This window comes from Salminus brasiliensis, chromosome 8 (genome assembly GCF_030463535.1).
Source record: "Salminus brasiliensis chromosome 8, fSalBra1.hap2, whole genome shotgun sequence".
NCBI lineage: Eukaryota > Metazoa > Chordata > Actinopteri > Characiformes > Bryconidae > Salminus > Salminus brasiliensis.
Genome location: NC_132885.1, coordinates 4302552 through 4317705, shown reverse-complemented (window position 1 = coordinate 4317705; position 15154 = coordinate 4302552). Strand labels below are relative to the sequence as shown.

Genomic DNA, 15154 nt, shown 5'->3' with positions numbered 1-15154 from the left:
TTTCATCTGAAATCAATGGTATTAAAAAAAGAGTTGATCTGTCTCTGCTGTCCAAGGAAAAAGACTTTCTACCAGATTTTGGAGGAGCATTGCTATGAGAATTTGATTGCATTCAGCGACAAGAACATTAGAGAGGTAAGGATGTTGGATGATTACCACTTCAACTCATCCCCAGCTCCCCAACTCATCCCAAAAAATTTGAGTAGCGCATCATCATTCATCATTCCAAAGAGCACAGTTCTTCCACTGCTCCACTGTTTAATGCTGGGGGGCTTTATACCCCTCTACTAGCCCACGCCTGACATTAGGAAGCATGGTGCCAGTAGGGTCATGTTTATCTGCTCCAGAGAGTCCTATTCTATTGGCAATACTTCTCTACAGGTGTGTGTGTGTGTGCATTTGCACATCTGTGTCAGCAATGGCTGCAACTTAAAGTAGCTGAACACATTTATTAGCAGGGGTGTCCATAAACATTTGGACATATAGTGTATTGCGCCTGGGTTTGAAGAATCCCCACGTCTCACACACGTCTCACACACGTCTCACAAACGTCTCACACACTCATGCTCACCTCTCAGGCATCAAGTGACAAAATACAATGAGACTGGAGCATCCCTCACCTTTCTTCATGGTGCTGTATTTCTGCATCAGCTCAGTCGAGCGGTCAGCCTTGGTCAGCTCTTGGCCAGCACTCTGCAGCTCCTCGGCTTCATCAATCTTGATGGCAAACTGCAGGCAGAGAAAGAGTATAGCTGTATATGAGACAGGGTGATCAATATCTCCACTGACAGAGACCGTAATGGTGTTTAATCCCATCAAGTGATTGAAATGTTCAGCAAACAATCTAATTAGTGCATTTTTCACTTATCCCAAATGAAATGGATCATCCAGGACTTTTTTGGTGTCGGAGCCATGAGGCCAATGTAGCAATGTAGCTAAGTAATGAAAAGTAATTGAAGGACAATTCACACTAGAACCAGTAAGACAAGGCAGGACAACCATATTCACTATTTGTCAGCCTCCGCCTTTAACCCACCCGTCCAGTGATCAAACACACACACAGTGGACAGTGAACACACATGGCCGGATCGGTGGGCAGCCATTGCTGTGGCACCCAGGGAGTAAAGAGGGTGAAGGGCCTGAATGTCACTGAATGCAATCAAATCCTCACAGCAATGCTCCTCCATCTAGTAGAAAACCTTCTTCCCTGGACAGTAGAGACAGTTACTCCAACAAAAGCAGCTCTGTTAAGGCTAAAAAGGCCCTGAAAGCCCCCATCCCCACCCGATTACAGAACACCACCCTGCCGGCTCCGTTACACAAACACAGTAATGAAAATGGTGCTGTCGGAGCGTTTTCCGTGTTTTAGCAGCTCAGTAAACCCAACACCACACACACTTCCCCCCTCCACACACACTTCCTCCCTCCACACACACTTCCTCCCTCCACACACACTTCCTCCCTCCACACACCCCTGTTTACTCTCTCACTCCACACAGAGAGGAGCGACCTCAGCCCGGCCCTTTATCTGAGATTCAGGAGCGGAGAGTGAACCTCAGACAGTGATATCAAAGCCCTGCTCTGACTCTGACACACACACACACACACACACACACACACACACACACACACACACTCCTCAGATCTCCTTCAGAAGCACATTAGAGGAAACAGCTGCTGCTTTATAGACAGGCTAAACACACACACAGCGCTGTTATCACACACACACACACACACACACACACACACACACACATAGTGCAGTCAGACCTAGGCTGAAAAAACAGAGCAGGACCGCCAAACTACAAAACTAAATATTGATCAGAACAATGTCACACTCACACATGCTGCCTAATGCCAGGCGTGGGCTAGTAGAGGGGTGTATATAAAGCCCCCCAGCATTGAGGAGCTGTGGAGCAGTGGAAGAACTGTGTTCTCTGGAATGATGGATGGTGGAGCTCCATCCAGTACTTTTGGCATGTGTCGGGGAGTTGGGAATGAGGTGACTTTGAATGCAATCAAATCCTCACAGCAATGCTCCTCCTCCAAAATCTAGCAGAAAGCCTTCTTCTCTGGACAGTAGAGACAGCTACTCCAACAAAAGCAGGATCAACTCTTTTTAATACCCTTGATTTCAGAAGAAATAATGAATGAATGAACAGGTGTCCCAATACTTTTGTCCATATACTGTAGTTCTGTATTTTCCTTGCTGTCCTGGGATTTTAAACACTGAAGGAATAAACTCCTTTCTCCATCTCTATCTCCCTCTCTCCATCTCACCTCCAGAGCGTGGTCGTAGAACTGGCAGGTCAGCAGCAGTAGTGTCCGTCGTTTCTCCAGGTGGCCGATCAGCGTGGTCCAGGCTTCACTGAGAGAGAGCGCCATGGCCTCATACACTCGTTCCTCTCCCTGCTTCTCCTCCGCCGCCTCGTCTGCCTGCTCCAGCAATGCCCGCACGCCTCCTTCATTCCTCTGTTAAAACAGCAGACATTTAAACCTCAGGCCCCAACAATTTAATCAAGAAGTAAAGTGTCCAAATATTATAATATTTATTTATTTACACCCAGTCTCGAGTCCCGTAACCCTTTAGCATATTGGGGCATTATAACGCCCTGCTGCTTATTAACCAAATTAAATCAAACTTGATTGGACAGGAGATCAACAAGACCTAAAATCCTAAGACCCCCAGTGAGCAACCAAAGATACCAGTGGCAAGGAGAACCTCCCTCAGAGCTGGAAGAAGAAACCTTAGGAGGAACCAAGACTCACAAGGGGGACCGACCCGTCCTCCTCTGATCAGAACTGCTTAGTAGAGATGGTCAGAATAATGAGAGTAATCATGGGTAATAGTGATAATAATGATAATAGTAGCAGACTGGTGGGATTAGTACTTTATTAAGCAATAACTGTGTAAATTAAGCATTTTCAGAGAACACAGGTGTATTTCCCATTACTTTGCACAACAGTTAGGTGTCCATTATTACGTGCTTCTCAAACATGATCAAGCCTGTAGATGGAAACTACTTCATCAAACCAATGCATGCTGCATAAAGAGGAAGACAGCATGCTATTTTGGGTTAAACCAGAATGGCTATTTGTTTTAGTAGGACGAATAAAGGGACGGTAACGTTGGTGGCTATTCAAAAGTCCAATGTGGTCCAATGGATTTAACCATTTTGAAGCTGCTGTAAAGATCCATGATGGTTTTGAGATGATTGAAGAGAGGCCAGATCATTCAAACAGAAGCGACATACACTAGGGGCCCTATTTTAGCGATATTTTTAGGAGAGCCATCAACCGAGCACCACGCAGCTTGATTTAGGGGGCGTGTCAGTGTGTCTTTGCTATGGTAACGACGGGAAATGTTCACCTTGCATGGCTCAAAATGCTAAAAAGTCATGTACTGAGTCTCTTAATGAATCATGGGTGTGTTTTTTTGGGCGTAACATGCAGTAATAAACCAATCAGCACTCGCCGCTCCCTTTAAGAGCCAGGTGTGGTCAGACTGACCTTGGCGGGTTGCTATTTCAGTGGTGTAAAGCGTGGGGGTGGTGTACGAGTGTCGGGCTGCACACGCCTGTGTTGACAATTCACTGCCGAGATAGCAACGACCGCCTGACTGCTGACGAACGTCTGTCTAGGCTGTTTTCAGTCAGTGGAGCTCCTGCTGTGTTTTCCACTGCTGAGATACACAGCAATACTCCAGAAACTGACCTGAACACCCCTCATTTCGAGACCACCGCGCCCATCAGCGTAGATATATTCACAAGCAGCGCTGCTGTTTAAACAACGTAGGCGGAAGACGTGAAAATAGGGGTGTACGATAGCAACGAGCATTGCGCTATGCCTTGCGCAGGGTGTAAGATAGGGCCCTAAATGTCCAAATATTTGTGGACACCTCTCTTAATAAATGCATTCAGCTACTTCAAGTTACACCCATTGCTGAAACAGATGTGGTAACTACCAGGCTGTTCAGCGCCACGTTACAACACAGTGATATGACCTGGCTGGATTACTGTGTGATGATCATCTCAGAGCATTGAATATTAAACGGCTGGGTGATATTTTATTGTATTGGGCCACATTTTATTTTATTCTATTTTATAGTTATATACAGTATTTCATGCTTCTCTAAGCATATCGTCAGAGCTTAAAGAACACTGGCCAACTGACCGAACACATTTCATTATAAACAGTGTAATTAGTGCTGTTTAATTAAATGAAGTGAAAATCACTGTACTCAGTATGGGAGCGTCCCTGAATAGCAGTTTTTAAGATTTGTCGCCACTGATGGGATTTTCATCTATGATTATTTCCAGAACACAGCTGCTCGTTAGTTCAACATTTAAACTCTAGGTTTTGTACACATTTCTAGATAGGGCTGGGTGATTTTCATATGCTAAAAATGCTATATCGTGATATTTAAAGGTATTTTCACAGTGCATGATATTTATCACAATATTTTGTCAGGCACACGAAAATCACCAGAATTTAAATGCTGTCCAAACACTCTGTACCTTGATTTTCTACTTCATCCAGTGAAACAGGACTAATTACATGCTCAGTAATGAAGCATGCAGTTGGTCAGTGTTCTTTAAGCTCTGACTATATGTCAACGATCTCATAAAATTCTCATAAAAGCATGTTGTGTTTCACAGTAACCAAATGTATCATGTTTCGATAAAATTGTCATATTACCAAGCCCGACTACTAGAGGCAAACTGCACAAAAAAAGATCTTTAAAAAATAAAATTAAATAAAGAATGAAAGTAATAAAATTGAGCTTTGCACAGAAATTATTTAAAAATTATTCTATATTGTAGTGAAAAAGGTTCTTTAAAAATTGGAACACTTGGTGCAGTATTTAGAGCTTCTTAAAAGGTTTAATATATATTAAATAATATTATATATATATATATATATATATATATATATATATATATATATATATATATAAGCAGAAAATACATGCTCGTCCTGACAACAAGACCATGATTTAGAGTTAAAGACTAAAATACACTGAAAATGAACGTGCTCTGGAAAATGGCCAAATTCCTCCTATTCACTGCTTAATATATCTGAAATTAGCAACCAGTTCATTACAAACAGGCTACAGACTTAGGCCTAATAACACCTGGGCAAAGATGACAATGTCCCAAGTAAATAGTAGACTTTGTGGGGCACATACACCACATTGCAAATCCCAGAAGAACAGGTGGTAGTGGTAATTACTCAGGCTTTCTGAAAGCCCACCAAAATCTTACATGGGTCCCATCTAGGCCCCATGTGCAGTGGACAAACCGGATGGGTGAACAGTCAGGTATTGAAGGTGATGTTGGTGTTAAAAGCAGGAGAGATGGACAACCGTAAGAACCTGAGACACTGGGATGTTCTAGATGACTGGGTTAGAACATCTCCAAGGCATCAGGCAGGTCTTGTGGGGCATCAGACACTGTGTATGGATAACTGCATCAGTCAGAGCCTGCATTGTTGGGTTTCTGTACAGTGTTTCGTACAGCGTCAGACCACAGAAGCAGGTCTACAGACCCAACAGCATTTGGGATTTCAGCAGTTACTGCTCCCTGATCCAACAACAATGCTAGTTTTCACAGCAGCTCTCGTCCGTATTCAGCTCTGCGTACTACGAACTTAGGCATTAACGTCAGAGCTAATATTTTGCATATGCTTTCACACACAGGCATTCTGTCTTCTCCCTCACTTTGCTCACTGTGAGGTCGTGGAAAAAATGTGCTATTCATTCAAAAGCACAATTGCGTCCTTGAGGCGTGTTCTGCCAGGCTGTATTAGCATGTGAACAGGGCACTCCACACAGCCCTGCGTTCAGACGCAGTGTGGGGGGCAACTCCCAATTCCTGAGAGCATCTCATCTGCAGATATAAAGGCAAGACTGCAAAGAGAGCCTTTAATTAAAGCCAAACTCCACCATATTGGCACTGGTTCAACTCATGCTTGACATGCTCAGTATTTAAAAAGCACTGGGTGGATTTGAAGCATCTGTTCAGCAGATAGATCCTCACTTCACTTTTACATCAAGAGACATCAACAGTTCTGCATGTTTGCAGACTTGCTAAGCTCTTAAAAAAGGTTCTACGTGGTACTCGAAGAAGGTTGTTTGAGTCACTGACTCGTACTGGAACACATTTTGGTGCTATAACGGTCATGATAACAGTAAATCAATTAATTAATAATGAGACTATAAGACTCTCAAATATTTTGAGGCATGAATAGAGCCACAGAACTGTGCAAATATCATTATATTTAAAAAAATTAAAATGAATGTGCTCTGGAAAATGCCCAAATTCCTCCTATTCACTGCTTAATATATCTGTAATTTGCAACCAGGTCATTACAAACAGGCTACAGGCTTGATCCGGCAAAGATGACGATGTCCGGAGTAAATAGTAGACTTAATGGGGGACATACACCACATTGCAAATCCCAGAAGAACAGGTGGTAGTGGTAATTACTCAGGCTTTCTGAAAGCCCACCATAATCTCACATGGGTCCCATCTAGGCCCCATGTGCAGTGGACAACCCGGATGGGTGAAGAGTCAGGTATTGAAGGTGATGTTGGTGTTAAAAGCAGGAGAGATGGACAACCGTAAGAACCTGAGACACTGGGATGTTCTAGATGACTGGGTTAGAACATCTCCAAGGCATCAGGCAGGTCTTGTGGGGCATCAGACACTGTGCATGTATAACTGCATCAGTCAATATATATATATATATATATATATATATATATATATATATATATATATATATATATATATATATATATAAAAGTTCAGTCAGAGAAATATGAATAGGAGTTCTCATAACGCTCAAAATCGCGTCTGTTTACAGATAAAGTCCTGCCCATCAACAAAAGGAGCCAATCGGATTGCTGGTTATGATGCGAGTAGAGGAGATTCCATATGCTAGTGGGTAATGCCCCTCGATTTGGAGATCCGAGCAAGTGCAGCAGCCAGAACAACCCAAAAAATCAGGCTTTTGTGCATTACTGAGCTGAAGACTACAAACTAGTCATGAGGTTGGAGTCAGATTTTATCAGTGATTTAAAATATTTGACTGTCAGCTTCATATTCGAATTACTCGGCCGCTTAGGGTCCTAACACCACCAGGGGGGCCCCCAAAAGCACCAAAATAACATTATAAAATATACATATTTTTAGGATAACATTGAATAATAAAATGAAATGGTATTACACAGGTAAAAGCAGATCTTATATGAATGTATTTTCATAGTTGGCACAGCAATACTAGATTAATCAATTTCTGCTGTTGGCTGCTGCCACTGTTGGGCAAATGCAGATATGCGTCACTTGGGTGGTCGATAAAGGCCTGGGTGCTTCAGCGTATTGCATAATATCTCACTCCCTGTGGAATGATGAAGCATCTGATACTGAGGTGGTGGTATGGGGGAGCCCCGAAATGACAATCTGCTTAGGGCCCCATAAAGGCTTGAGCTGGCCCTGCTTTTGTTTCTGGATATAACAGCAAGGTGGCGTTGCACTGGTGGCCTAAAATGAACTTGCCTATGAGGACATTTGTTGAGCTCAGCCTTTACAATTGTCGTCAATGTGTCTGTGGATATCTGTTATCACAAATATCAGCAGTTAGACATTTCTTAACCAATCAGGTTGTGAGGTTGGAACTAAATGTAATAACATAATTTTGGATTATTTTGCTTAATAAATGAATGTAAAGAAACTATAATGGCTTAAAGTTTTCTCTTTAGATCTAGTGTTAGACATCAAATGAAGGTCTGATCACATTTCAGGTCAAAGCTATGTAGAGATACAGAAAACGATAATGACCTGATGACATGTGACTTGTCCCTCCTTCAGTGTGAAGACCTGACACTAAGTCACTCCACTGGACCCAGCCTGGAAAGTGCCGGAGAAAGAAGAACTGACTAGGCTAGTTCCCCAGCTCGCTGCCTTCATGGACCACAAGAGAGAGAGGACGAAGGTCCTCCAAGTCCTCCACTGAGCACAGACTCTGAGGATGTTATTGTGAATGATGATAATGATTCCCTTGTCTTCACAGACCCGGTGAGCGAGGATGAACGTCAATTATTTCCTCCACTGAGCACAAACTCCAGGTTGTCATTGTGATTGAAGATTGATGATCTTCTTGTCTTTATGGACCCTGTGAGAGAAGATGAAGTTTACCCACCTCCTACACTGAGCTCAGACTGAGAATACATTCTTGATGGAGAATAACAAGCCATTTGGCTTTATGGACCCTGTGAGTGAGGATGAAGGTCCATCACTTCCTCCACTGAACACTGAGGGTGACGTTCTGAACCTGTGATTGAGGACAAAAGTGGATTACTTCCTCCACTTGAAGATGGCGATCTTCTTATCTTTATAGACTGAAGGTCCACTGAACTCAGACTCTGAGGATACATTCTTGATGGAGGATAATGAGCCTTTTCTCTTTATGGACCCTGTGAGAGAAGACAAAGGTCACTCACCTGGCCACTCAGCTCCTCCACTGAGCTTACTCAACTCAATTTGTGTGATTTGAGTGGCGATGACGACGACACAGATGAACATTATGAAGTGTCGCTGCATATTCTGGAGCTCTTACAGATTTTTCTTCACAACCCAAATGAATTATCAGTTGGAGTACTTCTGTTTCCTCTGTGGATGAATTGCACTTCGTCACAGATGAGTGCCAACAAAGCCTGGACGTTTTTGCCCAGATTTTGCTGAAGAAGACAATAAAGAACTGAGCCCACAAATGGATGGTGGTTACAATGGCCAAGACAGCCAGTCCAACGGGAAGAGTCCGATCCAGCCATTTGATGACTTGGTGGCAGAATACGGCAGGGACCATCTTCTGCTGGGCATGCTGGCCTGGAAGGCTGATAAGTGGAGTGTCATCTTTAAGTCTACGGGGGATTCAGTCATACCTGGATAGTACCCAATTTACTGTAACCCACCATCTGTTAATGCCTTCAGTGCAGGTGGGCAACAGTTCTGTATATGAATTGATTTTCTCATTGTTTTTCATAGCCTTTATGAAACGGGTTGCCATTTTCAACCCTTCAGTTCCAGTGGGCCACCTCCTGATGCCTTTAATGCCACATCTGACCAGCCAGGCCCGAGATGGCTTCATGCCTTCAGTTGCTTCTGACTATGCTCAGGTTCATTGCTCCAGTGCCGCCTCTACCTCTGGAGGCCAGAATTCCAGAGACTCGCCGAGCTGCTCCTTCAACAACACTGAGAGGGAGGACAGCCCCAGCAAGAGGAGCAGAGCAGACAGTGATGAGGAGAGTGACTAGTCTCTAGGTGACAGGACTCTTGTAAACTATGATGTTTATTTTTGAAACGATTATAAGCATTAAATGAAGATCATCAATTTCACCAAAGCAGCTTCTGAAGAGTAGAATTCCATGGTTTGAGGACTACTTTGTCCTACCTCTCCATCATCTTTTAAAAAGTAGGTTTTAGGCCAAAATGGTTCCTCATAAGCGTCATAATCCAGTCTTTCAGGTGTCAGGCAGTGTATTCATTGTGTAATAACGTGGATATGTAGCTTTTAGAGGCATCAAACACCAAACCTTGGGGCTTGGAAATCTTAAGGTGCTGTCAGAGCATCTCACCATGTCTAGAAGCCCAACTTCAAACAGCACAAACAGACTGGACATCTGATCTCGCTTCAACCAAAAGGAAGCATAACTGTTCCTGTCATCGTTATCTGAAGGATGTTACCTGTCTAGTTTGTGTGGTGTTTTGGTTTAGTAGTGCGAGAAACTTGGCCTTTGTAAACTCTCACGTCTAGTCTGCATTTGAACCTACGTACAGATGGTGCATAAAGCTATATGGCAGTATGAGGGTACAAAAATGGCCCACAAACAAAATGGCCCAAGGTGCACTATAGTGAACCTCATCTGTCCATAGACAGTTTACAGGCAAATATCTCAATCCTGAGAGGTCTCAATTATCAGTAATGACACCAAAAGCATGGGGTCATACTACTCTAACCATTTCTATAAATAATCCAGCCCCACAGTATGGATCAGACGAGCTGCTGATTAACGGGTTCACTAAAATCCTATATTTTCAGTCTCAGTTTCTATAATCAGACTTTCTGGACGTGATGTTTTATAGTGTTTAATATCTTATAATCCAGTCTGACTCTCCTCCCTGACCAATCAGCTCCCAGCTCCTTTATGACACTGTAGTCCAATCACTTACTGTGTGTATGTATGAGTGTGTGTGTGTGTGTAGTGGTACACACTCTGGGTTGATATCTGTGGTTGTTGGTCTACTGGTGTGTAGTAACTGTTTCGGTTTAGTAGTGCGAAAAACTTGGCCTTCGTAAAATCTCACGTCTAGCCTGCATTTGAACCTACGTACAGATGGTCCAAGAAGCTGGTTGGCATTATGAAGGCACAAAAATGGCCCAAAATTAAATATTCACGAGCCACAGATCACATACAGCATGAAACAAATCTGTTATCTTGGCATTTAAAGCACTTTATTATGTAGGAATTGCAACTTAAAACAGCAGCTTCAAAATCATGTTGATACTCCACATTCCCAATCTTGGCTGGAATGCTGCTACTGCACTGTAGAGCTTTGGTGGAGCTGCATGAGATGCTACATAATGTTAGTATAAAACCCTGTAATATATATATTATGTATAATTACAGTAGTATCACTTCATAACTAATTAATATCTCATTGGAATGTATTCAAATAGACAAAATGGAAATGTAATATTGTTAAAAAGGGATGAAATGCACTGGGGTGGCTGTCAATACTCTGGCAGGGTGTCCAGCAATAGCTTACATTTGGCAGGAAATTGGGCTCCCACACACACTGTATTGGGGAACTCACTCTTTTAAATTTCCATGCGACATCAAGACTAAACCCAAAATGGCTCTGATCCCAAAGAGTCGCAACAGCAGCCCTTAAACGTTCTGGGATGCCACACCGGACCAGGTACTGAAGGAATCACTGGAATGAGAAGCATTGGAGCAGGAGCACTTGGGTGGCTGTCAATACCCTGGCAGGGTGTCCAGCTATAGCCTACATTTGGCAGGAAATTGGGCTCCCCCACACACTGCATTGTGGAACTCACTTTTTCTAAATTTCTATGCAAGATCCAGACTAAACCTGAACCCAAAACGACTCCGATCCCAGAGAATTGCAACAGCAGCCATAAAAGGGTCTGGGATGCCACACCTGACCAGGCACTGAGGGAATCCCTGGAATGAGAAGCATCGGAGCAGGAGCTATAACGAGGCCCGGGGGGAAAGCACAGCGTGGAAATATCACAAAGGAGGACGAGGAGGACGTTCTGTACAGGTCTGGACCATTTAAATGAGAATGTGAGGCTGAAGTCCAGACTGGAGCTGCAGTGACTGTGTGCACAGTGGAGATAACCTGCACCTTGAGTCTGGCCAGCAGCTGATCATGCTCTTCCAGAAGCTTCTTGCTTTCATCCTGGTTGTTTCCGATCTCCAGCAGGTCCGGATGAGCCTCGGTCAGCTGCAGCTGGATCAGCTCTCCACACTGTAAACACACACAGACGCATATTTTCCTCATTTATGGACTGGTATTGTTGCGGGAAAAGAAAATGTGGACTGTAATGCCATGTTTAACCCCCCACATACCTGTAATTCACTGTGGGATTATTTATGAAATCGTTTTTTTTAACTTTCAGTAATAATGTAACGTCTGTAAATACACTGTAGGTTATTGTTATTTTTCATTGCTTGATGTACTTTACACTGTTTATGCTTACCTGACATCATTCCACTCACCTTTACACTGTTATACTGGAGCGAATTGTGCTGAAAGTAAATATATCCAGCTGTCTGTCGCCACACACACAAACACAGCGATGATAAATGAAGGCCATGTTTACACTGAGGTGGATCAGCTGCAGCAAGGTGCACTACAGTGAACCTCCTCTGTCCATAGACAGTTTACAGACCAACATCTCAATCCTGAGAGGTCACAGTTATTAGTAATGACACCAGAAGCATGGGGTCATGCTACTCTAACCATTTCTATAAATAACCCAGCCTCACAGTTTAGATCAGACGAGCTGCTGATTAACGGGTTCAGTAAAATCCTTTATTTTCAGTCTCAGTTTCTATAATCAGACTTTCTGGACTGTCTGATTTAGTTTAGTCGAGACTTTTCTTAAAATTATGTTTTATAGTGTTTAATATCTTATAATCCAGTCTGATCTCCTCCCTGACCAATCAGCTCCCAGCTCCTTTACTAATCTAATTACGTCCTGTGTGTGTGTGTGTGTGTGTGTGTGTGTGTATGAGTGTGTGTAGTGGTACACACTCTGGACTGGTATCTGTGGTTGTTGGTCTACTGGTGTGTAATAGCTGGTTTATAGTGGGTGAATGTGCTGTGTTTGTGATTGGGGTTTCTATAGCAGTGTGTCTGTTAGCATTAGCGTTAGTCTCTCGGTTCTAAATAGGTTCTTCAGTGCTGGTTTATAAGCAGAGAAAGGCGAGTGAGCGGTTATGCGGTTCTCCCGCTGGTAAAACAGAGCGTTTCAGTGAGAGTTTTATAAAGGGTCAGATATTATGGTCTGTTTTCAGGTTCCACTGTAAAATAGCTCCACATTGCAGCTCAACCTCAACTCCTTAATTTACCTACTGAGAACGTTAAAAACCATGAAGAGCTGACATTTGTACATGTGTGACAGTTGCCCTTTTAGGCAGGTAGACGGTTCAGTGTAGCTCATCATGTAATTTCTATGCTCCACTAACTGTTATATGTAATAAACATGTTATAAGTAAAGCCGAAAAGCTCAGGATGTCTTAACTCTGGCTGATGCCACTGGATCTTGGTTTAGGGCAGATAAACAGTCAAAGCTGGCCACCCAAAGTCACAAACATGCTGCCATATCTATGCTGCCTAAACATGACAACTAGTCTAACTAGCTAGTCAGCTAGCCAGCAAGGAGTAGGGAGGGTGAGTTACTGTTGCTACCTGATCCACGATGCTTAGCACAAAGCAGGCAGGGGTCGGGAATCAGGTAGCGACATCCCATCATACGAGACCAGGGTTCACGTCTGCGTTTGTCTGTACAGTCACCACACATTCTGTGTACTGACTTTTACAGCTTCAAAAAAAAACATCTGTTTAAGCCCCACCTTCTTATTGCCACTATTGGTCTACATGTACCAGCATCTACATGCAGCCACAGACCATTATCACTCTCCCATTGTAATCACTGGCTAACGTCCCTAGACACACCTGTATTTCACCCAAACACACTGACCAGAGCTCCAGCTGACAAACTCCGCCATCATGAGTCATTTGTAACGAGGTGACCAATGAAACGGGAGTTAAACTGAAGCAGAGGTAATGTGGGGCTGAACGGTGGGACAAGTTTACTCATGCTTTTGATTAAAAATGCAAATTAATTCATTCAGCATCCATTCAAACTGTGCTCAGCAAGGTTTGGTTAAAACCTTTGAGAAACAGACCCCTCAGCACCAGGTCAGACCCCTCAGTTCCGGGTCAGACCCCACTCAAGCAGTTGTACAGGGTCACACTAACGTTTAGAACTTTTGAGCAAAGTGTGCTTCGGCCTAGACAGGCTATCCTTTCCAGACATGTTCACTGCCCTCCTGTTGGCTGTGTTTTTTTTAAACCAGGCCCAATAAATAAATACAGAGCACAAAAAAGACCACATTACTACGGCTTGACTACCCTGATTGTAGTATACAGGCGCCCCTCAGTTTTAGTGAATTCAGCTGACCAAGTGTCAGCCAGAGGTGTAAAAAGCCCAGCATTGCGTTGCAGTGATGATGGTCCATCCACTAATTACCCAACATCAGCACCTGACCTCACTAATGCTCCCATGGCAGAAAGCACTGAAATCCACCTCACAGCAAAGTTCCACCAGCTAGCATATGGTGTAGAGTTTCACTGTGCAGTGAATCACATCAGTAGTACAGCAGTAATGACCACAGTTTTGAGTATTAGACTGACCTCGACCTGAAAAACGACCCAACCATCACATGAAGGAGGGGAAAGAGCTGTTTTGAGCGCAATGATGGAAACACAAGGAGCTCCGGCAGCTGCTGCAGTTTGTCTTTATTGCAGTACAAATGTGGGAAATGCAGCTTGCACGCTGATGGCTATTTAATTGTGCTGTATATTTTAGGAGTGTTGGCAGTGGTCGTTATGCAGGCATGTGGTGCTCTTCCCTGGGCACGTGCCTTCCACTGCAGTGTGCACTGGGCCTCAGCCAGGACATTAAAGGCCGAGCTGGGAAAAGCTGCCCTCTGTGTTTCGTTCTGCTCTTTTTTTTCCATCAACAAACACATCTGACAGACAGTACAGCACTTACAAGTACAATAGAGGCTCACTGGTCCATGTGGTTGTTACAGTAGAACTGGACGCTGTGCTGCTCTCTTTACTGGGCTTCTAAGAAAACAACCAATCCTCTACAGCTGGTAGAAAGTATTTACATTTACATTTAAGGCATTTAGCAGACGCTCTTCTCCAGAGCGACTTACAAAAGTGCTTTGCTATTTACCCAAGAAAAACCTCAGCTAGTTAGAATAGACTAATAATTCAAAGATACCTCTAAGCTTTAGACATTACTAAACACAATACAATAAGGTGACCATAGTACTCTATTCGTCCAAGTATTCTCGGAAAAGGTGGGTCTTCAGTTTGCGTTTAAAGACAGCGAGCGACTCGGCCGTTCGGACACCCAGGGGAAGCTCGTTCCACCACTTCGGTGCAGGACAGTAAAAAGTCTGGACGCTCGTCTTCCGTGGATCTTAAAGGATGGCGGGTCGAGCCGAGCCGTACTTGAAGCTCGAAGGGTTCTTGGTGCAGATCGGCTTTTGACCATCACCGCCATCAAGTACAGAGGGGCTGGTCCGTTCTTGGCTTTGTAGGCCAGCATCAGGGTTTTGAATCTGATGCGGGAAGCAGCTACAGGAAGCCAGTGAAGAGAGAACGCAGCAGTGAAGTGACATGGCTGAATTTAGGGGCATTGAAGACGAAGCAGAGAGAGGTCGCGAGACCGAGAAAGAGAGAGAGAGCACATCATTCCTATTTATAGAGAACAGTTACTATTAGTATCTAATAGGACTGATTTTAAAGTCCTCCAAAGCTTCTAA

General features: G+C 43.6%; 1 protein-coding gene across 1 annotated transcript in view; it reads right to left on the bottom strand.

Annotated features, from left to right (window-relative positions):
* The window catches only part of ccdc141 (coiled-coil domain containing 141), a 65745-nt gene that overhangs the window by 44592 nt on the left and 5999 nt on the right, over window positions 1–15154 (bottom strand). Inside the window, exons 2-4 of the mRNA XM_072685412.1 lie at window positions 11433–11555; window positions 2281–2472; window positions 621–729 (exon numbers count right to left, since the gene is read on the bottom strand). Coding sequence (XP_072541513.1) covers window positions 621–729; window positions 2281–2472; window positions 11433–11555 — 424 coding nt within the window. The remainder of the gene's footprint in view (window positions 1–620; window positions 730–2280; window positions 2473–11432; window positions 11556–15154) is intronic.